General features: G+C 38.2%; 1 protein-coding gene and 1 pseudogene across 6 annotated transcripts in view; both read right to left on the reverse strand.

Moving 5' to 3' along the window:
• Window positions 1–27842, reverse strand: part of EXOC2 (exocyst complex component 2) — a 272621-nt gene that overhangs the window by 36410 nt on the left and 208369 nt on the right. For 5 of the 6 annotated variants that reach the window (XR_009451902.1, XR_009451901.1, XM_059688403.1 and 2 more), the window contains exon 23: window positions 15915–16056. Coding sequence is in view for 4 of the 6 variants with exons in the window: in XM_059688403.1 (XP_059544386.1) it covers window positions 15915–16056 (142 nt within the window). In the remaining 2 variants the exon portion in view is untranslated. Of the gene's footprint in view, window positions 1–7861; window positions 7909–15914; window positions 16057–27842 lie in introns of those variants that run through there. The other variant, XM_059688405.1, reaches the window with a different exon arrangement.
• Window positions 24302–25949, reverse strand: LOC132229380 (ubiquitin-conjugating enzyme E2 variant 1-like; annotated as a pseudogene).

Raw genomic sequence — 27842 nt, forward strand, 5'->3', positions numbered from 1 at the left:
CCATTGTGTGCTCTTGCCTCCTTTGTCAAATATTAATTGAGCATGCACTTTTATTTTGTGATACCAGCTTTTAAAGTTTATTGTAAGGATTACCAAACACAAAGGCATAGGAGCTCAATGATAGCAAGGAAAAGGAGTAGGAGTGATAGTAATAATGATTTGTTTCATTGATCGAATGTTCTTTCCTTGACTCTTTTGTAACAAAATTTTCATTCCAATATCTGAATTCTAAGTTATTTTGTCTCTCTTGGAGACTTCATATAAACAATTATTCCCTTACTTTTCCATCTTTTATATCAATGTTTGCACTGATTACTCTACCCAATGTGTAGCTTAGGGCCCTGCCACAGTTTTGTGCAGATTCTTTATCCAAAAAGAAAAGCAACCTTTTTATCCTTACTAGTATTCTTATCATCAATTACAATAATCTTTGTAACTCTGCCATACTTTGAAATGATCCAGCATTAGCCACTATTTCCTGGGGAATACTAAGCTACCACCGGTTAATTCCACTGGGGTCCTGGTTCAGGAAAGGCGGCAGCTCTGCCTGTTTCCAGCGGTGAGATGTGCCTTGGACAGAGGAAGGCTTATAGTACTTTTTAAATCTAACTATTTACAAAACATTAGGTTATGCAAAACTATACAGTATTGTTATCTGTCTCATCTGATCCATTTTCGATGTCCCATACACTTCTCTGATCAGAGTGACAAAGTTAGAATTTGGAGACAGAAGAACTGGGCTGAATGCCTGGTTCTAGAATCTAGTACCTGGAACAAGTCACAGCCTTTTCTAATTCTCCAACTTTAAAAAATCTGCCAAGTGGAGAAAAAATACCTTACCCAACAGGGTTGTTGGGAGGATAAAATGCAATAATGTATATAAAAATAACAAGTTAAACTGCAAAGTATTTTTATTAAAAAATGGACCAAAATAGTATATCTTAACAAATTTATCAAGCTTTTGATCAGAGCCAAACAAACTGATGTTTGGTATTGTATTTTCAATGCTACAAGCTTTAAAAAAATGCAAAAATGAGCCAAATTACAACTCCATTTTTCCATTCACACTGTTACAAAATGAATGGTGTGTCACCAGGTACTCTCTCATTCACTGTTTCTAAAATAACAAACAGATGGGCGTCACCTACATTCCTACAGGCATCTGAAAACATTAGTGCTACTTGTATGAGATGTTTCCTTATCAGGAGAAAAGGTTAAGACTCAGAATAATTCTCAGATTGGGAAACCATTCATTCACTATTGCATTCGTTTGTTCAAACACATGTTGAGAATCCACTACATAAAGGAACTTCTTCTGGTAGGACCCCAGCGGTGACTAAGGCATGGTACCTGCCATTAAGAGACACAGTCTAATAATCTTCAAACATTTTTGATTATGCAAGTAATAGGTAAAAGAATTTTACACCCTTCAATACATGTATTTTTGTATGTAAACATATATTTATCATACTTGACATACTACTCCTAATTTATAAAGGTATGTGCCATTATATTAACACACTAGAGGCCCGATGCATGAAATTCGTGCAAGAGTAGGCCTTCCTTCCCCCGGCTACTGGCACTGGCTTCCCTCTGGCACTTGAGATTCAGGCATTCTTCTTTGGGGCGATGGCTGGGCCCCCAACCAATTGCATCACACCTGCCTTGGCTGGCCTGGCGCCAGTGGGTGTCATAGCATGGTCGCCTGGTCTAGTTAGCATATTACACTCTTATTATTATAGACTAGTGACCCGGTGCATGAAATTCGTGCATGGGGTGGTGGTGGTGGTGGTGTCCCTAGCCTGGCCTGCACCCTCTCCAATCTGGGACCCCTCGAGGGATGTCTGACTGCCGATTTAGGTCCATAGGGATCAGGCCTAAACCGGCAGTCAGACATCTGGGACCACTGGCTCCTAACCATTCACCTGCCTGCCTGCCTGATTGCCCCTAGCCACTCTGCCTGCTGGCCTGATTGCCCCCAACTCCCCCCCAACCCCCGCCCGCCGGCCTGATTGCCCCCAACTGTCCCTGCAGCCGGCATGCTTGCTCTCAACTGCCCACCCCTGCTGGCCTGATCACCCCCAACTGCCCCCCCCATGCCGGCCTGGTCGCCCCTAACCACTCTGCCTGCCAGCCTAATCACTCCCAACTGCCCCCCCCCCCCGCTTGCCCCCATCTGCCACCCCTGCTGGCCTGCTCACCCTCAAATGACTGCCCCCTCTGGCCTGCTCACCCCTAACTGCTCCCTCCCACCTGCCTGCTTGCCCCCAACTGCCTCCCCTGCCAGCCTGCTCACCCCTACCTACCTCTGCCTCAGCCCCACCACCATGGTTTTGTCCAGTAGGACGTCTGGAAGGTCTCCCAGAAGGTCTCCTGGTCTAATTAGCATATAACTCTTATTAGTATAGATTATACATATAAGTATATATGTAAACTTATAAAACACAAGTTATACATATATGTATATTATGTATTCCATGCATTATAAATAAGAAAAATAAATCAGAAAAGAAGCAATAAAGAAATAAAATTTATGTCATTAGTTTAAATAAGCTAGGTTAGGCTACAATTAAAAAACCCTAGCCTGGCTGGTGTGGCTCAGTGATTGTGTGTTGACCCATTCACCAAGAGGTTGCTGGTTTCCAGTTGGGGCATATGCCTGAGTTGTGGGCTCGACTGCTGGTGGGAGCTGTGCAGGAGGCAGCTGAGCAATGTTTCTCTCTCATCAGTGTTTCTCGTTCTCTCTCTTTCCCCCTTCCATCTCTCTCTAAAAATCAATGAAACATGTATTTTTAAAAAACCTTAAAGTACCAGCAGGTTGAGATAACAGTAAATGTATTCCTTGCTCCTGAGATATATCCAGTGGGGGTAGAGGGGTCACTGTCATCATTCAGGGATCTCAGCTTCTTTGGAGGTTCCACCTTAACACGAACTCCCCTGCACACAGAGCAGGAGAGAAGAAAAATCATTGCTCGCACTCAAGGCTCTGGTTGGGACGTTTGCACTACTTCTACAGGGATGTGTCGGACCTCAGCAGGTGGAGCAGTACAACCCTCCCCCTAGGGAGGAAAATAGGGACTTTGATGAATACTAATAGAATCTACTACTATTTTTTTTAAGTTTTACATTTAACAATATAAAAAGTGCTTCTGAATTGAATTTTGAAGGTCTGAATCTAAGTTAACTTTATTTGGATACTGGGATTTAGTGGCTTCCACAGCTGAAAACACTAGCACTATACAAAGCATTACACAATGATATGCAATTGGAACAGATATGCATGTAATTGCCTGTACTGGCCAACTCATGATACTCTATTGCCAAGATTTTATGTTTGCAGATAGTTTTCCATCTCAAAATGAAGTATAATTTGCACATAGTACAGTGCATAAATCATGTATATATAGCTTGGTTTTTTAATATTTGTAGACACCATTCAGATGAAGACAAAATGCTGATTTCCAGCACCCCAGCAGACTCTCGTGTACTCCTTCCCAGTCAGTGCCCCATCTGAAATCTACCTGAAATGTCCTGACCTGTTTCCATTGACTGTATAAATGGAAGAATGAGCTTGTACAGAAGCAGGCAGCATGCCTTCCTCTGGATCCAGCTTCTTCCTCGCAACATTATGTCTGTGAGAACTGTGTGTGTGGTTGCATACAGAAGTTTGGTCATTCTCATTCTATATAGAATTTTACTAGATTGTACCACAATTTATATAGCCACTCTACTGCTCATGGACATTTGAGTTGTTTCCAATTTTTAACTATATTTAATAGCAGCTATGAATACTGTTGTCCATGTGTTCTGGTGGACATAAACACTTACTACTCTTAGGTAATACACTGAAATACTAGTAAAGATGGTTCACTGCAAAAATGCATATTTATCTTTAGTGGGCACTGCCTGTTTTCCAACGGGGAGAGAGAAGCAGGAATATGTGCTCCACCAAAAACACTTCATTGTCAACATTACTTTATGTATAGTCTTGTTGAATATGAGTGCTCGTGTCCAAAAGTAAAACTTGCTGTAAATAGAAAAAAAAGATTTGACATACCTATTTTCTTTAGTAAAAAGAAAGAGCTATGACACAAAACCAAAAAGAAAAAAAAGTGCAAAAACATACACCAATTTTTCTTTTCATTAATATAACCCAACCATAGAGTACAAGAATATTCATTTCTTTCACATCCATCACATTTAAAGTCCCTGAAGGTGGACTTATGTGATTTTATTAAAACTATTATTAAACTCCTTCAATACACAAACTTGCTGAAAGTGACATTCATTCTACATATAATTCTTAGTCCTTGTTACTATGATCACAGGCTGTCACACATTTGCAATTAGAAATGACAGTAATTTCAAAAATGAAAAATGGGTTTTCAAATACATCATACTTATGAATTTACTTTGGTTGCCACTCATACATTTTGATTTTTAATATGAGATATTATTTGAAAATTGAAGTAAATTGATCTGAAGGAAAATCTATATCCCAAGTAAATATCCTATGAAATATAAAGATTTTATTAACAATATTTTTAGTTGGCTTTGTTGATGTTTATTACTTTAATCACCTAAAATCTAGCTCCAAACTGAGTTTTGGATTCAAATTACACCACAGTTGGACTATTTATTCAATATAGAATTTACCACATTAATGAACTTGCTGGTAAGTGATAAACTGAGGCAGAGGAGAAAAGTCCCAGTTTTGTCAACAAAATGATCCTCTGTCACTTTAGATAACTTTGTACTTGGGCCTCAGTTTCCTCAGCTATTAAGGGAAGGATGTGTCTAGGTGGATTCCCAGGAAATGTTCAAGACATTGTTGTTTTAAAAACACATACTCAAAAGTTTTCCACTGTAATGTTCAGAACAGTCATCAAAATGGTTAATTATTAAGCTGCACTGTAAATATTTTGGGGATGGCTTTTGCTTCTTATTAAGAGAAGATGGTTAAGAATGTTGGATGTGATTAACCCAGTAACTACTAAAGGGACTTTTTTCTCTCAGGTTCTCCCCTGGTATTGGTATTGGAAGAGGAGCACAAATGGAGAAGGCATTTCTGATCTCGATTTATGACAGATGAGAGGACATGAAACATACAGAGAATTAAGAGTGGGTGCATGCTGTCATGGCATGCCCTAAGTCAGAGATCAGGCCCTCCAATGCACTCTAAAGCTTAAAGACAAACACTTTCAAATTCAGGGTGAACATTAACCCCAAATGTAGCCAAGATCACAAGAAATAAAATAAATGGGTGCAGAAAGAACAACAAAATGGTAGAATATAAATAAGTCTCAGTCATGTTGATGTTTACCATGGTACACACACTTATGAAGTGTGTAAATGAGTTTTAGAAAAAGACTCTTAGGTCTATAATTAGACAAAATCAGGTAAGTCAGGAAAACAAACCCCTAATACTTTCCATAGAGCCAGAAACAGAAGTTCCACATACAGAACCTACGCACAGTTTTTTTTTGTTTTGTTTTTTTTTAATGCCTTACTAACCATAAGAGAATACTGTAGAGGGGATCTGACCTTCCCCTACCAGGTTGGCAGGAACTGTAATGTTAAGGAATGGGCTTAGCTGGTTGCCTTTAACTGAAATGATGACATTGTTGGAATATATGTGATTGCTCTTAACACTGCTTGTCCAATAATAGAACAGACTTTTAGAAGAGATTTAATGAGAGTTAGAGAGATTACAAAATAGTCAGGGGTACATAGGGAGGATGGAGACAAAGTGTGAAAAAAAGTTAATAGAAAGTTAAGAGAGAGGAAGTTTTTTCATTTTTCATATTATTTCCTTCCCTTCTGGTGGCCGATTCCAAGCCTGGCACAAGCAGGCACACAGTGCACACAGAACACTTCAGCACACCTGAGAGAAGGGTCATATTACAGGCTAAGACTACAGCAGCCAGGAACCATAGAACAAAATTCCCCCACCAGAGAGGGTAGAATGTGATCATTAAAAAATAACAACTGCTATAATGAATTGAAACTCATTATGTATGCTTAAATCATGAGTTAATGAAGATAATACAAAATAAATATCTTGTTGCTCACCTTTAAAAAAATGAGGCAACCAATTCATTCTGAAAACTCCTAAGAATCAAGCATATATCCTGCCTTCTCTGTAGTAACCAAATAGTTGACAATTTTTAAAAAATTATTTTTACTTAATGTTCCAGCTAACAATCATTAGTTTGCAATCCCTAAAAAGGAATAGATCATGGCAACAATTCCATATAGTACTATGACCATTGGATGAAAGGTTATGATAAACTTTAAAGGGTGAATCAAGCTGATACCATTTATATCCAATTTCAATCTTAACATCAAAAATGAGAGGCAGCCAAATACTATGTATCTCTGGTGGTAGTAAACAAAATTAAAACAAAATCAAACCCTAAAACTGATAAAGCTTCTTTATTAATCACACATTTATAGGAAACATAAGAGACAGAGGAACATGTTTAAATGACACCATGAAGAAGCAATCTGAAAAGTCCAGAAAGTGAGAATATCTACAGAACAAACAACCTGTTTAGTCAACAAATAAGCTGAGGGGGGGTGAAGGAGGTTCCTAGAGAGAAAAAAAATAATAAAAATAATAAGAGACATATCAAACAAAAGTAGCATGTAGACCTTGGTTAAATCCTAATTTGAATAAGCTATATAAAAAGCTTTTATGAGAATTTTGAACATTGATGGGCTATTTGATGAAATTAAGGAATTTTTTCCAGATCTGATAAAGGTATTGTGGTTATGTTTTTAAAAAATAAGCCCTTATCTGATCTGTGTAGGGATGAAATGATCTAATGTCTGGGATTTATTTCAAAACAATGTATCCCAGAGGTAGTGGGGAGGAGATGGGGCACAGATAAAACAAGATTGGTTATGAGCTCATAACTGTTGAAGCTGGCCAATAGGTCAATCAGGATTTGTTTACTATTCTATTTTGATATGTCAGAAAATGTCCAAAATAAAAAAGTGTATAACTGACTTCAACTCTTTATTTGCACAACAATATGTTAGTTTACCAATGCCAAATAGTATAATTTACAGCTATCAGTTTAATCCATAATAAAATAAGTACTTTAACAGATAAAGCATGCACTGAAGAAAATATGTAGGCCACAGGTCATCTCAAAGTTAATAAATTTCACATTGAAAACCATTAGAGCCAAAAATCAACTTTACTGAAAAATGCTTGGCAGACAAAGAAATTATAACCAAATGTCCAAAGCACTGTACAATGGTTTTACAGCATTAATTCTAATAAATTAAACTGCTTATAAAAAAGGAGAAAATGTCTGGGGGCGGGGGGAGAGTAAGATTAAATAATAAAACTGTTATTTTAAAAAAGATGACTATACTATTTTAGAAATTGTAAAATTGCTTTTCTCTTACAAACATATCAAATACAAGTTCATTAAAATCTACTTCACAATACTTTTTATTTTATTTATTTAATGAATTTTTCTATTTATTTATTTATTTTTTTTTAAGAGAGAGTGTAAGGGAGGGGGAGAGACAGAGAGAAAGAAACATCTACATTGAGAGAGACACATCAACTGGTTGCCTCCCACACTCGCCCTGACCAGGACTGGGGATTGAGCCTGTAACTGAGATTTGTGTCCTTGACCGGAATTGAACCCACAACCCTTCAGTCTGTGGGCTGATGCTCTAATCACCATGCCAAACTGGCTAGGGCTTCACAAAAATTTTTAAATAAAATTAATAGTCCAAGTAATTAATAAAAACTATTTTTTTCAGAATTCAGTGCAGGAAAAGATTATTGACTGAGACTTCTCTCTTTGGAGATGAAGTTCACTCATTTGGCATCTGTTTTGATCAAAAGCAGAAGTCATGCTACTCCATGACTAGAATGAAGAAAGCCTGTGGAAGATGGGAGATAGAGAAACAGCCACTTCACTGAGTGTTACCATTCATGTTCCAAATTCAGAGAACAGATGTTTAAATGTCCAAGAAATAGCACCAGGAATATGATATTCACAAAATTCTGCCAGACTCAGACAGTCTTCAGAATAATTTTGGAAAGTGAAATTACATTTATGAGATATTGACGTTATATTTATTCTATAATATTCTAATTATTTATAAACTAGAGGCCTGGTGCACAACATTCGTGCACTGGGGGCGGTCCCTCAGCCCGGCCTATATCCTCTCACAGTCCTCCGAGGGGTCTTTAGCGCTGCTGTGCTCGCTAGCCATGAGCCCACTGGAGAGCCCAGCTTTTGGCTGAGCAGCACTCCCCCTGTGAGAGCACAATGACCACCAGGGGGCAGCTCCTGTGTTGAGCGTCTACCCCCTGGTAGGCACTGCACATCATAGTGACTGGTCGTTCTGCCATTTGGTCAATTTGCATATTAGCCTTTTATTATATGGGATGAATAATTCACATGTTATTTTTGGTAAGTGCTATCTTATATTTAATGAACCAAAGTTCTCTCCTTTGACATTAATAGATTAAAAAAAGATAATGCAATCTGATGTTCTGTTGAACAGATATTTTACTTTAAAAAAACAAACTGTAAATTGGTATTTTAGTTGATGTTTATTTTTCCTAATCATCTCTGGCAGGAGAAACTTATCTCAAAGTGTTTCTCATTAATCAATCAATGGGTTGAATAAATCTATTGCCAAAAGCCAGGCACCATTTAGAAGCTATGGACACAGAGAAACACTGTCAAAGGCCTGGAGAAAGAGAAGAGAGCTGATGTCATGCAGCCTCTAAGAGAGTAGCAGGGATGGGACTGGGAAGCAGGTGCAATCAGCCCTGGACAGGTCAAGGAAGGAACCGTGGGTATACATGCAGTTTAAAGTCACAGGCAAACTGAGAAGGAACCAGAAGTGAGGGAGGTACTGGCAGTTGTATTTCATCTAGCCAACCGGAAGTTGGCTAGAGAGTGAAAAAACACTTCAGGGTGAATTTATTATTGTACAAAATGTCTTTATAACTAATCCTTAAACTGTTGGCAGAGATATTTCATTTGTAATAGGTATTAATATGTAGATTCTGAAATAATTCTTGCTTCTTTTAATGAAATGCACAACTATTTTATTTGCTGAAATCCGTTCATATCTTTGCCTGCATACCTAGAGCTACCTATATCTTGTATGTTTGTTTTTTAATAAAAGAACAGTATCTTCCCCCTCCTCTGGTTTCTGTGAGTGGGGTTCTCCCTTTCTCTTCCCTCCTCCCCCAACACTCTTGGCTCCTTGTCTCACTTCCTACTCCTCTCCTACAGATGTGGAACCTCCCAGTGTGTGGAGCATGGACATTAATCCATCTTTTGGTTGGATTGAGTGAGTCTATTAAACTCCTAAGCATGGGAGTTTTGTCTCTTTCTTCCTCCCTCTTCAACCAGGAGCCATGCGAGGGAGTAACCCAGGAAGTTATATTTGCTCTGCAGTCTCAGCCTTTCCCTTTGGTGGATTGTTTCAAGGTGGAGGCTGGAGGCTAGGAAGTCCATCTGGTTCTTACATCTAAACTATATTCTCCATACGAGTTTCTTCATCTGCCAACCCTACTGTCTTATTCTTCAATTGGTTTGAAACGTGGGAGAGAAGAGAGCTGTTATTCCTTGATTCCCCATTCCCAAAAATTCAAATAGTGTTTTCCTATCTTTCCTTCTGTTTAGGTTGAGATATTGGTGGGGTGAGAGTTCCTTTTTTTCATCCTTCTCTAATACCAAACATGACTACTAATCAATGAGGATGATCCACAAAGCAATATAGCAATATCTTTTCATAGACCCCGTATCAGAACTGATAATGACCTTAGTCAACTCCCCAAAAAATTTCAGAAAAAGATTTCCCAATGAGTAAAGTTTAACAACTGATGAGATGAATGTTTAAATAGGAGGTGCCAATTTAACAACATAAATGGCAAGCAACCCACCACTCCCGAGTTCTTCATGCAGAAATAAATTCAATAACTTACTGAAATACAACAATCTAGTTAAAAATCACAAAATAGTATTAGGAGAAAAGTGCTGGGAAAAAACACACAACAACAACCTACATACAATAACCAATCAAAATACTCTTCACATGGCAGTGGAAATATATTTTCCTTAGGTAAATGCAAGAAAAGAAGGATAATTTAATAGAAAAAAAAGATGATTAGTCAAACAGTACAAAAGTTGTTTTTCACCCATAACTCAGTGGACTTTAATCAGCCAAGCAGATACATCTTTTAAAAATAAATGGATACCCTAAATAATAAAGAGCTAATATGCTAATTAGACCAAACAGCAGAACAACCATCAGATGACTTTCCGGATGACTATCCAGACGACCTTCTGGACAAAGCCAGGGCTGCAAGGGGCTGTGTGGACTGAGCCCCTTGCATGAATTTCATGCATCCCCACAGGCAGTAACCACTCTGGTTTCTGTCAGAGCTGATAAGTGAGCCTAGGCCTGAAGTTTACTTAAATGGAATCAACTCTTCCCACATGATGTCCTTTTGCATTTGGCTTCTTCACTTAAACATGATGTTTTTGAGATCTATCCACATTGATATGAGCAATGTATGAGTTCCAGTTGCTCCATATCCTTGCCAACATGTAACAATATTGTCAGTCTCTTTAATTTTAGCTATTGTACTAGGTTTGAAGTAGTATCTCATTATATTTATACTTGCATTCCCCAATGACAATGTTGTATGCCATTCATTTATTGGCCATTTATGTATCTTCTTTTGTGAAAGGATTGTTCATATATTTATACTAGAGGCCTCGTGCACAAAATTCGTGCATGGGGGGCGGGGGTGTTCCGCAGCCCGGCCTGCACCCTCTCCAATCTGGATCCCTCAGGGGATGTCCGACTGCTGGTTTAGGCCCAATCCAGGACCGCTGGTTCCTAACTACTCTCCTGTCTGCCTGATAACCCCTAACTGCTCCCCTGCTGGCCTGATCGCCCCTAATCGCCTCTGCCTCAGCCCTGCCCCCGGGACCCAGGATTCCTTCCTCTGGCCAGCCGCAGGCACCCGGGAACCGGGCTTCCCTCCCTCTGGCCGGCAGCAGGCACCTGGGCCAGCTGCAGCTACAGGGGACCATGGGTGGATGGCTTTGCCTGGGTAGGCTGCAGGCTCCCGGGACCATGAGTGGGCAGCTTCACCTGGCCGCAGCCGCAGGCACCTGAGACCACGGGGCAGGCAGCTTTTCTCCCTCTCCCAGGCCGCAGCCGCAGGCGCTGGTGCCTGAGACCGCGGGGCAGTTGGCTATTCTCCCTCTCCTGGGCCGCAGGCCCTCAGCCCTTGCAGCCGCTGTGGCTTTGTCCGGATGGACGTCCGGAAGACATCTGGTCTAAATAGCATATTACCCTTCTATTAGTACAGATACTTATTCCAGTATATCTGTTGAAAAGACTTCCTTTCCCCATGGGAATGTCTTGGTGTCTTTGTCAAAAATCAACTATGCTTGTATGGGTCTATTTAATATTTTCTATTCTGTTTTATGGATCTATTTGTTTATCCTTATGCTAATACCATATTATCAATTATTCCAGTAGCTTTAAAGTCTTGAAGTCAATTAATGTATGACAACTTCCTATTCTTTAAGATTGTTTTAGATATATAAATTCCTTAAACTTTTCTAAACAGATTTTACAATCATCTTGCAATTTCTATAAAAAATCTTGTTGAGGTTTTAATTGGGAATGTACTGAATCTATGGATCAATTTGGGAGAAGTGATATTCTAGGAAGTTTCAATATTCTTAACAATATCAAGACTTTGAATAGAAAAACATGGCATATCCCCATTTAATTTCATTCAGCAGTAATTTCCAGTAAATAAGTCTTAAATGTCTCTTTATTTCTAATTGTGTATGTTTTAACGCAAATGAAATTCTTATGAGCTTATTTTCCAATTTTTGCTGTTGTATTATAAATATAATTGATTCTGAGAGTAGTTTGGTAGATTCTTTACGACTGTCTACATAAATAAGGTCTTGGAGTGAAAACAATTTTTTTGTATTATTTTCTCATGAATGAATGTTGAATTTTGTAAGGTGATGTCTCTGAACGTACTAAGATGACTATAAGGTTGTTAAAATAGTGATCGATTTTCAAATGTTTCACTAACTGTGCATGCCTGAGATAAACCTTACTTGGTCATAATGTATATGGAGTACAGTACAGATAATATTGCGTTATTTGATTCACTAGGCTGTAATTTTCTCTCCTTGTAATGCCCTTGTCAGATTTTTGGTTTGGGGCTATGCAGGCTTTATAAAATGAGATTGAATGTGTTTTTTTCTCCTATATTTTCTGATAGTTTGTGTAAAATTGGTATATATTCCTTAAATGCTTCATAAAATTTATGAGTAAAACTATCTGAACTTGGAGTGTCCTAAAAAAAAAAAAAAGGTTTTCTGATAAAGTTTGTGTAAAACTGGTATTGATTTTCCTTAAATATTTCATAGAATTCACTAATAAAACTATCTGGACTTGGAGTTCTCTACAAAGAAAGGTTTTTCATGTGAATTTAATTTAGTAAATTTTTAGGGATTTTTCTCACATCAAACAAATGATTCTTTTAAAAGAAACTAGAAATCAAAAATAACGAAGTTTACCTTTTATATTTACCCATCAACACTAATAAAAGAGAAAAATGGTAATTGGCGTACGAGCTACCCTTTTCATTGGCTAATCAGGGCTATATGCAAATTAACTGGCAACTAAGATTGGCAGTTAACTGGCAACTAAGATTGGCAGTTAACTGGCAACTAAGATTGGCAGTTAACTGCCAACAAGATGGTGGTTAATTTGCATATGTAGGCACAATGCAGGGAGGCGAAAGGGAAAGCAGGAAGAAGCCCCCTGCCACTGACAGTGATCGGAAACCCAGGGGGGAGCGAAGAGCTGGGGGGCAGGGCAAAGGCATGGCCCCCCAGCCATGATCGGAGAATCAGGTGCCTTTTCCGCCCTGGCCAGTGATAGCAGGAAGTAGGGGTGGAGCCAGTGATGGGAGCTGGGCACGGCCGAAGCTGGCAGTCCCAGGAGCTAGGGGTCCCTTGCCTGGGCCTAAAGCGAAGCCCACGATCGCGGGGCTGCTGCAGCTGTGGGTCCCCGCCGCCTGGGCCGGACGCCTCAGCCAGAGGCATCCTGCAGGGGCAGGGGCGGAGTCCGCATGATCGCGGCGCCCCCACCCCCCCCCCCCCCCCCCCCGGTTGCCACTGCAGGTCCCCGCTGCCCGGGCCCGGACGCCTAGGCCAGAGGCGTCAGGCCTGGGCAAGGGGCCGATCCTGCGATTGTAGGGTGATGGGGGTCAACGCCTGAGGGCTCCCAGTATGTGAGAGAGGGCAGGCTGGGCTGAGGGACACTGCCCCCCCCCCCACACACACCCAGTGCACGAATTTCGTGCACTGGGCCCCTAGTATATTCATAATTTCAGGTGATTTCACTTCTTCCTTTAGATGTAAGTTTCCCCTACTGTTACTTTCTTTGGCCAGCATTCCTTACAGCACAAGTCTGTGACTTTCTGCTGGAGTAGTAATCACCAGCTCCTGCAGACTAGAGGGAGCCCTAAGGTGATAGCTATATACAGACAGATCTGGGCCAGTCCAGGTTCACCTCCTTCAAAGGTTGAAGCATTCCTTCCAGTTTCTGTTTACTTTCTAGGACTCTCTAGTACTTAAATTTTTAACTATGGAAGGGTTAGCCTGCCTGATACAGGTTCTTTCACCCTTTCTGGAGACCAGAATTCCTCTGAAGTTTCTATTTTTGATTCAGTGGTAGTACTAATTAACAAAGAATGCTAAATTCTGTCACTAATTTTAGAATATTCCATCACAGGCTTATACAAAAGCATCATAGAAACTCTGTAAGTATAATGTAAGTGTAAAATGGGGCTAGATAAGATAACCTTACTAGATTTATCTTCATAAATTTGGCGACAGTTTTTACTCCTCCATTTTCAAATAACTAATAAAATGTTAAACATTGTTAAAAAAAAATCTTGCAATAACTAGAGACTTCCCTATGACTAACATTAAGATACTCTGGCTGTAATTATTCCAGCAATGCTAATTCCAAAAGCATATCAGGAAAAACAGTCAAATGACTTACTGAAATTTAGATTATCTGGTGTCATTTTTGAACTGTCAAATCAAGTGTGTGTCTATGAAGAAAATAAGTTAGTGTTAAATGCACCTTTTTTTTTTCATAAGTATGATGACTCTATGGAATTGTATACATTGTAAATTATATATTCTTTTTTAAAAATGAGAGGATAATAAATGCATTTGTCTAGAAATATATAAATAATATCTGTGTGTGTGTGTGTGTGTGTGTGTGTGTGTGTCAATCTCAGGAATTATAAAGGAGTGTGTGTCCATCTCATCCACTGTAAAGGTTGCATAGTATTTAATAGATATATAATAATTTGTTTAACACATTAACTAATGAGCATTTAGGTAGTATTTTAGATTTTGTTTATATAAAACAATGCTTCAATAAACATCACTGTACATATTTCTTTGCTTACTTGTCTGATATTTTTCTTAAGATAAATTCTTAGAGTTTTTAAGTAAATTATATAAGCATATACATGCATGCACATATGTGCATGTATTTGTGTACAGTTGTGCCCATTTACACTCCTAGAAAGATGATGGGATAGTTTAGTTCTTGGTGCTTTTGCCAAAAAGCAGCTATTATCAAGTTTTTTAACATTTGCCAACTGGAGAGTTTTTAAAAATGACAATGTAATGCAATTTTAATTTGCGTTCTTGTTGTAGTGTGTTGGCCATTTTAGTTCTTTTGTGAATTTCATGATTTGTAGTTTTTCTTCTACCAGGTTATCTGTCTTTTTCTTAGTAGGTTTTTAATGGAGGTTAATGGGCTCTTTGTCTACCCTAACAACATAGCGCTTTTAGGTAGGGCCTGCTAGATTTGAACTCTGAACTCCAGCACCACCACATCCTAGTTAGAGAAAGGGAGAAAGAAAGAGGGAGAGAGGGAAACATCGATGGATTGCCTCCCGTATGTACCCCAACCAGGCACTGAACCCACCAACTTACAGTGCATGGGACAATGCTCCAAACAACTAAGCCACACTGGCAAGGGAAACAATAGTTATTTTTAAAGTATATATGGTAAAGGGATGTGACTTTCCTTTGATATAACAAAGACAATATTGAAACTGTGTCAGTTATTCTCTTGCAGTTCACTTTTCTTTGCTAATCTCACTCCTACACATTTTCCTTCTATCCTTCACCTTTTAGTACCAATAATTAGGTCTTATGTAGAAGTGCCCAGATTTCTTAACTAAATTTTTTGATGATGGTCACAAAGTCATTGCATAACTATTGAAGTCTATTATATCTATGTAATAAAGCAGTATTGTAAGAAGCAAGTATGCATTACTAAAAATGATCAAATAATATAAGGTTTAATTAATTATTCTCTGGAATTTAAAAATAAATAAGTCATTAAGTATTATTAACTAAAAAGTGTAATAAATTCCAAACTATCAAGAAATGGGTTTAAGCCAACGGTTCTCAACCTGTGGGTCGCGACCCTTTTGGCAGTCCAACGACCCTTTCACAGGGGTTGTCTAAGACCATCCTGCATAGCAGATGTTTACATTACGATTCATAACAGTAGCAACATTACAGTTATGAAGTAGCAACTAAAATAATTTTATGGTTGGGTCACAACATGAGGAACTGTATTTAAAGGGCCAGAAGGTTGAGAACCACTGGAGCTAATAAAAAGTTACAATCATACTATAATCCTTTAGTAAATATAAGAAATGTGAATTTTTAAAAAAAGCATTTTAAGCATATTTTAATTGATAAAGAGCATATCCATATTTATTACTCTTGATAGATTAGACTATTTTTAGAGAACTAGGATAACTTGAAACCATTTACCTGTTGGAGGCAGGCAGTCTTTCCAATCAAAATAGCCTGCATAAATTCCAGGTTCTAAGGAGCCAACAATGGGATCTGCTTTCAACTCAATGTAATTTTCAAACAGTCTTTGGTCTAATTCTTTCAATGAGGCCATGCTAACCTAAATAATAAAGAGTAATTATAAGTTGTCATTTGAGGGTGGAAAAAAAGGAAATAATGTAAATTTAAAATTACTTCAGCATATTTTAAAAGTACTTATCAATTTTCCTAAAAAAATCACATCTTTATTTTATTAATGTTCAGTAATAAAGATCACGCTTAGCACGACTATTCAATAAAATAAGAATGAATCCCCATGTGTGGACTACAGGTCTTTTACAGAATGTCCGGCCCACGTGTACTGGGAGTAGAGCAGGGCGAGGAGGTTAGTGAGCATCCGTCTAACCAGTCTGTGCCAAGTCTCACTGGTACCCAAGAGGCCAAGCAGTTACAGTGGGTGCATGGAGCACTAAGGATGGAAAGTGAGGAGGCTGGGCCTAGGTTCCTCTTCAGTGGACTGGCGGTCTAGCTGCTTCCACACCATTGACCCACGAAACACAAGCGTCTCTCCAACAACACACCTGAACTTCAAGAAGTTAATGTTGAAAAACAAGCACACAGCTAATGAGTCTTGCAGCTATAAATGAGAATATCTGCCAAGGAGGGAATTCAGCTGTAGGAGAGAAAAGCAACCACCTGAATTTAGAAAAATACTGAAAACCCTTAAGGAGGTTAAAGTATAATATAAAAAAAGACTTCATGAAGATAAAATACATGATTTCATCAGCTAACAACTGACTAGATTAATTGATGAAATTGCTGGTCACTACTAAGATTGAAATTAAGTGCAATTAAGTACTTCAAAGCATAGAGTAAAAATGTAAAGAGGTGGATATTATGAAGGAAGAGACTTAGAAGATAGATCCAAGAGCTCTAATATAAAAAAAAAAAAGAAAGAAAAAGAAAGAAAGAAAAGAATTAAGTAGAGAACTATGAGCAGTTAGAGAAGAGGTAATAAATATCTGAATAGGCTTGCTGACTTCCAGGCTAGACTGTAAAGACACAGCTAGGCAAATACTATTAAAAGTACCAATTTTCTAAAATAATAAAAAGAGAAACTCTTTTAGGCTTCCAGAGTAAAACAAATAATTTACCTATAAGAGAAAAAAATCAGTCTGTTATCGGCTTTTCTCAGATGCAATACTGGAACCTGAAATCACTGAAATAATATCTAGAGGAATAAAAGAAATGCAACCCAAGAGTCCTATATTTAGCTAAGATATCATTAACAGAGTCCAAGAAACTTATTTTTGAATATGTGAAGATTCAAAGAATATATCACCCATGTAACCTAAGAAAGGGCTCTCACCCAAAAGCAAATATATCAGACTGAGAAGGATGAACAATTGAGGAAAAGTAGTAGGGAATGAACCTTGAGCTCCCTTCCAGCCTCCTTCATCCCTCTTTTTCTCTAATATTTAGAAACATAAACTTAAATGATGATTGGAGATATTCTGGTAATGATACAAGTGCTAATTCTTGAAAGAGGAGAGGCATCCAAAAAGGAAATATTAATAAGAAGCGACAATGACAATGAAAATACAACATATCAAAATCTGTGTGACAGAGGTAAAGCAATGGGTTTTATTGCCAAAAACATCCCTCAGAAAGATTTAAAAGAAAAAAACTCAGAATTAAAATTTTTATCTTTTACCTTCAATAACTAGAAAGAGAAAATTGAACTCAAAAAAGTATAAGTAATAATTAAAGATAAGACCAGAAATCAATTAAATTTTTAAAAAGATTAATATGAGAAAACCAATAATGCCAAAAATAGGCTTTTGAAAGGGATATTATAGTTTTATGTAATCTGTCAACACAGAGGAAACTGACAAACTCCTGAAAAACACAATCTTCTAAAAATGGCACAAGTAGTCCTATATACTCTAATAGAGTCCATTATTTCAAACTAGAGGCCCGGTGCATGAAAATTCGTGCACTCCGGGGAGTCCCTCTCGCAGTCTGGGACCACTCAGGGGATGTTCACCTGCCAGCTTAGGCCCACTCCCTGGAGGATGGGGACTAAGCTGGCAGTCAGATATCCCTCTGGAAGCCCGGGAGCCCTTGGGGGATGTCTGACTGATGGCTTAGGTCTGTTCCCCGCAGGGAGCAGACCTAAACTGTCAGCGGGACATCTTTAGAGCTGCCAAGGAGGCGGGAGAGGTTTCCGCCACCACCGCTGCGCTAGCAGCCATCAGCCCGGCTTGTGGCTGAGCAGAGGTCCCCCTGTGGGAGCACACTGACCAGCAGGGGGCAGCTCCTGCATTGAGTGTCTGCCTTCTGGTGGTCAGTGCACATCATAGCAACTGGTCGTTGCACCCTTAGGGTCAATTTGCATATTACCCTTTTATTATATAGGATGCTCTCATATGAGGAGAACTTCAGGACCAGATGTTTCATTGGTGAATTCTACCAAGCATTTAAGGAAGAAATTATCACATGCAAACTTCACTATAGACCAGACCCTGAGAATGTTTCCTATTTTTTTTGATGAGGCCAGCAAAACCATGATATAAAAAACTGTCAAGAATACTATAAGCGAGGAAAACCAAAATGGCGGCATAGGTAAACACCGGAAATTGCTGCCTCCCACAACAAATTCAAAAATACAACTAAGACAAAACCGACATCATCCAGAACCACAGGAAGGCTGGCTGAGTGGAAATTCTACAACTAGAAGGAAAGAGAAAAGCACACTGAGACTCAGAGGAGGTGCGGAAGTGCAGAGGTACGGAGGCGCACGCGGCAAGGGCTGGCAACTGAGGATGGAGCTGTCTTTTTGAATCGGGAGGGAGTCACAAGCCCCCGACGGCTCTGAACTCCAGTCCCGGGCGAGTCTCTGGGGACCCAGACTAATACAGGTAGAAACTGGACTGTCTGGCAGTGGGCAGAACTTGGAATTTGCGGGCGGCTTTCTCTCAAAGGTGCATGCAGCGATTACCAGGACACTGAGACGTGGGGCCCCTTAGGGCAGGGCTGAGGATCAACCATAGCTGCTTGCTCCACCCTGTTGATTCCCTGAGACCCCGCCCCACCCAAGCTGCAGCAGAGGCTTTTCCATATGAATGCCCTGGCCCTTTGTAATCTGAAAATTACCTAACAAACTGCAGCTGGGCCAGACAGATCCAGAACTTCCAAGAGAAGGCCCAAGGCCCCACAGCAGCTTGCACTGTTTCACAGCTGGGCCTCATTTGGGCACCTCCAAACCCCAAACAAGGAAGGGGAATCTGCAGATCTCTTCATAGCTCCTGCTGGATAGCCTCAGGCAGAGGCTAAATTAGCACCTTCTTAGATACAAGAGCCAGTGTACCCAGTGGTCAGAGTGGGACCATCCAATTACAACTCCTCAGATCCATAAGGGACACACTCAGGGGGCAGACTCAGTGAGCACCAAAGCCCCACTGAAGCAAGTCTTGCCTCATAAGGGTGTCTTCAACACAGAAGTTCTCCCACCGTAAACACAGCTGACACTCACAGCCAATTGGCCTGGAGGTCAATTCCTTCCAGGGATACCTACAACAATCAAGGCTTAGCTACAACAAGACTGTGCACAAAGCCCACAAAGAGGTGTACCAAGAGTGTCCACCTCAGGTAATTGGGGAGGCTGAGCCACTGGGCCCTATAGGACACCTAGCACACAAAGCCACTCTACCAACACAGGGAAGCATAAAGAATGCGGAGACAAAGAAACAAGTCACAAATGACAAAAATGGAGGAAAGCAAACGACTGGATATAGAATTCAAAACAACACTTTTAAGGTTTTTCAAGAACTTTCTAGAAACTGCCGATAAATTTAGTAAGACCCTCAAAACGACTGGTGAGACTGCTGATAAATGTAGTGAGACCCTCAAGAAATCTAGTGTGACCCTCGAGGTTATGAAAAAGGACCAACTAGAAATTAAGCATACACTGACTGAAATAAAGGATATTATGCAGAGTTCCAACAGCAGACTAGAGGATTGCAAGAATCAAGTCAAATATTTGAAATACGAAGAAGCAAAAAACACCCAACCGGAAAAGCAAAATGAAAAAAGAATCCAAAAATACGAAGATAGTGTAAGGAGCCTCTGGGGCAGCTTCAAGCATACCAACATCTGAATTATAGGGGTGCCAGAAGAGGAGAGAGAGCAAGAGAATGAAAACTTATTTGAAGAAATAATGACAGAAAACTTCCCCTACCTGCTGAAAGAAATAGACTTACAAGTCCAGGAAGCACAGAGAACCCCAAACAAAAGGAATCCAAAGAGGACCACACCAAGATACATCATCATTAAAATGCCAAGAGCAAAAGACAAAGAGAGAATCCTAAAAGCAGCAAGAGAAAGACAGTCAGTTACCCACAAGGGTTTCCCCATATGACTGTCAGCTGATTTCTCAACAGAAACTTTGTAGGCCAGAAGGGAGTGGCAAGAAATATTCAAAGTGATGAATGCCAAGAACCTACAACCAAGATTACTTTATCCAGCAAAGCTATCATTCAGAATTGAAGGTCAGATAAAGAGCTTCACAGATAAGGAAAGGCTAAAGGAGTTCATCACCACCAAACCAGTATTATATGAAATGCTGAAAGGTATCCTTTAAGAAGAGGAAGAAGAAGAAAAAGGTAAAGATACTAATTATGAACAACAAATACACATCTATCAACAAGTGAATCTAAGAATCAAGTGAATAAATAATCTGATGAACAGAATGAACTGGGGATTATAATAGAATCACGGGCATAGAAAGGGAGTGGACTGACTATTCTTGGGAGGGGGGGAAAGGGGTGTGGGGGATGCGGGAAGAGACTGGACAAAAATCGTGCACCTATGGATGAGGACAGTGGGGGGGGGGCGGGTGAGGGCCGAGGGTGGGGGGGGGGGGGAACTGGGTGGAGGGGAGCTATGGGGGGAAAAAAGAGGAACAACTGTAATAATCTGAACAATAAAGTTTTAATTAAAAAAAAGAATATTGTAAACAAAGAAAATTACAGACCAATAGGCCTCATGAACAAAGACATAAACATCCTAACAAAATGCTGGAAAATTGAATCTATATATAAATTAAAAGGATACATCATAGAGAAATGGAATTATTTTAACAGTTGAAAAAAAAAAGGACTCGATAAATGCCCCTTCTCCCACTTATATACAAGATTATAATGGAGGTACTAGTCCATGCAACACAGTAAGAAAAAATATCAAAAAAGAAGTTGAATTGTCTTTTCAAGACATACTATAAACCTATAATAATATATGCATAATCAACATAATGATAATGAACAAAATGCAATACTTAGTAAAAGATAAATCATAGACCAGAATATAACAACTAAAACCACAAAGCCCCTGGGAAAAAATTATTCAAGACATTGAGGCCGACAAGGATTTTGACAGGATATGAAAGGCATTAAACATTTAAAAAACTGACCAACTGGATCTCATCATAATTAAAAATTTCTACTCAGAAGATACCATTATAAGAACAGAATAGCAAGCTACAGGCTGGGAGAAAAAATAGACACCTGACAAAGAATTTATTTACAGAATTCCAAATTTCACTCATAGAAAGGTGAACCCAATTAAAAAAATGAGTAGGCAAAAGAAGGTATCTAAAAATGGATATCTGGATATATCAGATGCTTAAAATCATTACTTTTATCAGGGACAGTCAATGAAAGCAATGAGACTGACTAACATCAGAAAGGTAATGTTGTCAGTGAAGATGTGGAGCACCTGAAGACTCATACATTGCTGGCTGAGTGTAAAATAAGAACCCACTTTGGAAAACAATTCTGTTTCTAATCAACTTATTCCCTGACTAGCAATCCCACTTCTAGGTATATAAAGAACCTCCCTTATCTGCAGGGATACATTTCAGGATTCCCCATGGATGCCAGAAACCCTGGATATCAAACCCTATTCACAATATTTTTTTCTATAAATATATACATATGATAAAGTTTAACTTGTAAACTGGGAACAGTAAGAGATGAACAACAATAGCTAATAATAAAATAGAACAATTATAACAATATACAGTACTGTAATAAAAGTTATGTGAGTGTGATCTGGTCTCTCTTTCTCACAAAATATCTAATTGTACTACATGGACAGTATGGTTACTCTGGACAAAGGGATTATTCACATCCCAGGGAGGGCTGGAACAGGACGGAAAGAGATTTCATTATGCTGCTCAAAACAGTACGCAATTTAAAAAATGAATTGTTGCCCTGGCTGATGTTTCTAAGTGGTTAAAGCATTGGCGCACTCTCCAAAGGGTTTTGGTTCAATTCCCAGTCAAGCTATGCACCTGGGTTGTAAGTTCAATAATCCCCAGCCCAGGTAGGGGCACATGGGAGAGGCAACCAATCCATATGTCTCTCTCTCATTAATGTTTCTCTCTCCTTCCTTCCCTTTCTCTCTCCCGCTTCCTCCCTTCAACTCTCTCTAAAAATCAATGGAAAAAATATCCTAGGGTGAGGATTAACAAACAAAAAAAAAATAAAAAATAACTAATAAATACATAAGTAAATAAATAAAACATGAATTGTCTATCTGGAATTCTCCATTTAATATTTTCATTCCATGCTTGTTCATAGGACTAAAACTATGGAAAGTGAAACTGCAGGTGAATGGGGAATTACTGTATCCACAATAAGAGAGTACAAATGTTCACAAAAAGATTTTTAGCAATGTTCACACCACCTACATTCATTAAACCTACAATTCCAACAGTCCAATGTCCAGTATTATGAGAATGATGAACAAAATTTGGTTATACAAACTCAGCAATAAAATAAATTACTGAGACACACAACTTCAGTGAATCTCAGAAAGTATTAAGTTGGAACAAAAGCAGCCAGACACAAAAGGCAACATACAAACTGTATAGTTGCATTTTATATTCAGTTGAAGAACTGGCCAAAAAAAATCTATGCCCACAGAAATCAGAATAGCGGTGAGATAGTCCTATTGACTGGAATGGGGCATGAGGGAAATTTTTATCTCTTGATCTGGGTGGTGGATACTCAGATGTATATACGTGTAAAAAGTCACCAATCTATACACTGGAGATTTGCCTGTTTTACTCTATATAAATTATACTTCAATATTTGTAAAAAATGTTTGAAAAGAAATGGATGAGTAGACAGATACCAGACAAATAAAACAGCGAGTGGAGTGACAGCATAATTTGTGACAAGGCAGGAATAAGGTCAACAATTTTGTTGTGAGAATATAAAAAGATAATTTATAAAACTTGTGTAGCACATTTAAAGTGCATAATAAATGCTAGCAGCAATCTATTATTATTATTTCAAGTGCCTTGTTTTCACTAATACCCTGTTCAAACCAGCTATGAACACAGATATTAACTAAGTGTGCTTGACCCAACTTGAAATGCAAAGGTAAGGACCGTCCATTATTAAAGCATCTCCAGACAGTGACGGATGGAAGCAAAATGAAAAAATCCTGTCAAGGAAATCACTGTCTAACAGAAAAGAAAGACAAACATTCATAAAACTACATGTTAAAAATATGGCTATTAGAGATACATACAGAGAGTGTAAGGGGCACTACTAAGAGGACTGTAAAGGCTTCACAGGGAAGGTGATGCTTGAGAGCACGCTATCTGTGTAGGCCAGATGACTGTAACCAAAACAGGGCAATTATCTAAAGAAAAAAAGTAGGGATGTTAATTCAATAATTATGTACTCAGAAACAGCTGTACTCACTAAATTCCTACATATTAAAACTGGGCAGCACCTTCTAAAGTACTTCAAACAGTTGGCAATAACTTAGAGAAATACAGACTATATTAGAAGGCCATATTTCAGATGTGGGAACAAGTAATACTTGTAATAACTGACTCCAATAACTTCTTTAGCAGAACATCTGTCAAGGTACTCTTCTACCACATGCCCGACCTGTACTGAGCAGCTGCTCACAGTGGACAGGTCCTGGAAAGCAAACATCTGCCAAGTAGATGTCATACTTCCTCCATTTCTACACAGTTGTCTTCGACTCAAAATAGTTAACACAGTAAAATCATTATTTTGATTTATTTCAATAGTCCAAACTTACATTTTTTAATTTACTATTTCAAAAATTTTTTTGTAAAACTGCTTTTTAAAATAAAATATGTTTCTGAGAAAGGGAAAATAGATAACAAAACTGTTTATTTGTTTTCAAAGATGAGTACATTTAACTGAGCCATCTCTATAGAAATTAACTCATCAAACTCTAACCAGAACTTCCATCTAAGTGAATTTGAATTACTAGGTTTAATCAAATTAATCTATTTTTAATTCATTGCAAGAGGCAGATGCAAACTGACATTCCTTTATGTTATTGAGCCATAACTTATCAAATTTGGACAAACTAAATACCAAGTAAATAATTAAAAAATAAACTCTTAATCCTGAATAGAGGTGGCACTATTAAAACAACAACAAAAGAGAAAACTGGATAAAACAGAATATATTCTTACTCTGAAACAAAATAACAGGCGATGTTTCTATGACTTGTTAATGAACGCCATCATTTCTCACTTCCTTTACCTTCTACTGAGATTCTAACCTGGTGACTTACTATTAATCTTTATCATCATTCCCAAAACGTTTTTCTGTGAATTTTTTATAATCAAGCTAACTACCTTATATTCCATTAATTAGACTTTACTGATTGCTCCAATCTTCTCCTTTTAAGGAAGGGATAAAGGGATAGTCTTTTTTTTTTTTTTACTATACACTGTATTTTACTTGGCCACTTACACAGAACAATCTGAAGGACACTGGAAAGAACTTTACTGCCATACCACTATCTCCCATACCAGCGATTTTCCATCTTTTCCATCTCATGGAACAGATAAACTAACTGCTAAAATCCTGAGGCACAACCAAAAAATATATATATTTTTTGCCGAACTAACAAAAAAATAGATATAATTTTGATTCAGTCACACTGAACGGCTATTGTGTTGACACTTGTAATTTTTTTATTTGACAATCTAAGGCAGTGGTTCTCAACCTTCCTAATGCCGCTACCCTTTATTTTTATTTTATTTCTCTACTTGACAGGATGATTTATTATAGCATAACTTATATATTTCAAACGGATAACAAATTAGTATCACTTACAGTATCTTAAGATAAACTGCCTTTGAACAGGAGCTTCCTTTCCAGGACTCTGATGTCTACAAGACATATCTAGAAAGGTTACTACTGTGGAAAATGAAGACTGCTTAAATCGAATGGGGGAGGGGTGGGCCTGTGGTTTTCTTTTTGATTAGTTGCTGTAACACTGCCCTTCAGGTGGCTGAGGGAGTGATATATTATCACTAGTCAGCATTAGGTGCCGAAGCTCGTGCAGGACATGTTTGATACTATATGCACGATTCCATTTCTCTAGCACTAATACGGCCTTTGGGTCCACCATTCCATTAGAACTATTAACTCCATTCATATTAATTTTTGTTACAAATCTTACAACGGGGGTACTTCAGGGTATTTAGGTCCACATTCTATTGTAAGGCTGTGCATTCGGTTTTCATAAACTGTTCTTGGAGGCCCAATTATCATCCCTGCCCATCTTGTAAGTGTCATGTCTTCGTCATCTTCTACACCCCAACTAATTGTGCCATCCCCTCCTTTTTGGCCTTCTTCCAGTTCTTCCAACAGTTTAAAATGGCAAGGGACTTTTACTCCCGAGCCCATGCTGGCTGCCATCTTGCATTGCTGTCGCTCGAAGGCCGGCCTTCACTTGAAGTTTGATCGTTCTGTGGGTTGGATGTTTTTCTGGGCTCAAATCAAGGTATTGGCAGGGCTGTGATGTTTTCTGAAAGTTCTGAAGGCGAGACTATAATGGTTTGAGCTCCTCTTTGTTTCGGTTGCTCTCTGCCCCGACCCCTTAATATAGTTCGTCATGTTGTGGTGACCCCAACCATAAAGTTATTTTCGTTGCTACTTCATAACTGTAATTTTGCTACTGTTATGAATCGTAATGTAAATATCTGATATGCAGGATGTATTTAAGCGACCCCTGTGAAAGGGTCGTTCGACCCCCAAAGGGGTCGCAAGCCACAGGTTGAGAACCGCTGATCTAAGGGACAAGAGGTCAGAGCCTCTGACTACTCTGGTACTGCGTATTTTAAAAATTCTGTGGCACACTAGTTAAAAATCACTGTGCTATACTGATGTTTGAAATTATACCCTTCCAGAGTAAGTCAATAATTTTCTATTACTTAGCAATAAAAATGAAAAAAAGTTTCTGAAAATGAAAAACTGAAATATCAAAAGACAGTAAGTTTCAGCAAGCTTAGACATAATTTAGGAGAAATGAACAAGAAGAGAGAACTTTAGAAATGATTCCTAATCATTCCATAGAATTAAAGATGAGGGGAAATACATTAAATAAAAATATGAGAGATGGAGAATAAAGCAAGAGATCTAATAAATATCCAATAGGAGATCTTGAAGGAGAAAAGAGTTAATAGAGAAAATATTAAGAGGTAATGGCTGAGAATTTATCAGAATTGATTAAAGGTATAAATCAGAGTCAAGGGAAAAACGGCAAAAAAGTAATACTCATATCAAGAGATACATTATGGTGACTTCAGAATGCTGGAGACAAAGAAAATATCTAAAAAGTAGCCAAAGAAAAATTTTCATACATGCTTTCTAGTCATCAACAGATTAAAGACCAAAATACTGTAAACAAAGGAAAGGAATGGATACAGAAGATTCAACACAATTCACAAACTTGACTTCATGGACATATATGGAATGTGGCATTCAAAATTGAAGGACATAATCTTTTCAAGAAGGTAGACTATCTAAGAAAGCTCACCATGTATCCTGCAAAGCAAGTTTCAACAAAGTTATTACAAACCTATTTTCTGACCTCAGAACCATTGTTAGAAATCTGTAATAAAGAAAACTAACTCCCAATATGGAAAAGATTGCTCTCCCAATTTGAAAATTTAAAAATCACATATGTTGTATATAAAAAAACAACTCATGAAATTAAAATTAGAAAATACAAAACTGAAAAATTAAAATACCATATGTTAACATGTAGAACTTATCTAGAGAGATAAAGGGAAATTCACAGTCTTAAATGTTAGTATTAAAAAGTCAGAAAGGTATGGAATTAATGTTATTAAAAAACACACAATTAAGCTAAGCACCAAAATTACTGCAACAGAAAATATATATATATATATATATATATATATATATATATATATATATAGAGAGAGAGAGAGAGAGAGAGAGAGAGAGAGAGAGAGAACAGTAAAACTAAGAGTTGGTTCTTGAAAAGATTCTGACAAGAGTGATCAAGAAAAGACTAAAAATATTAAGCAAGCAAGCAAGTATAAATGTGGGTCAGAACTTCAAATGCAGTGAGATTGAAATAATATGAAACTACTATAAAAAATACTAGTATTAGGCCTAATTTGAAAATGTAGGCAAAATGGATGAAATCTAATACACATACAGTTGATTATAAAGAAGAAAGAAGAAGACACACTCTAGCTCACTTTATAAATTAGTATAACCTACATACAGCAACATGAATAGCAAAAACAATATTGAGTAGAAAAAGAAAGTATAGAAAAATACATACCAGATGATCCCATTTATGCTCTTTAAAAGTAAAAAAAACAGGTAATATGGAACAAAGGACAGTTTAAAAACTGCAAAGTGCAACAGAGTCGATAGGGAAAGGAGGGTGATGCAAACAAATGAGCAGGCATGAAGGGGTCTGAAATGACGCTTCATTTCTTCAGTTGGTGGTGGGTGCACATGTTCATTTTATTATTCTTATATCTACATAAGATCCATTCTTTTGTAAAGATAAAATATT

Source organism: Myotis daubentonii, chromosome 3 (assembly GCF_963259705.1).
Source record: "Myotis daubentonii chromosome 3, mMyoDau2.1, whole genome shotgun sequence".
NCBI lineage: Eukaryota > Metazoa > Chordata > Mammalia > Chiroptera > Vespertilionidae > Myotis > Myotis daubentonii.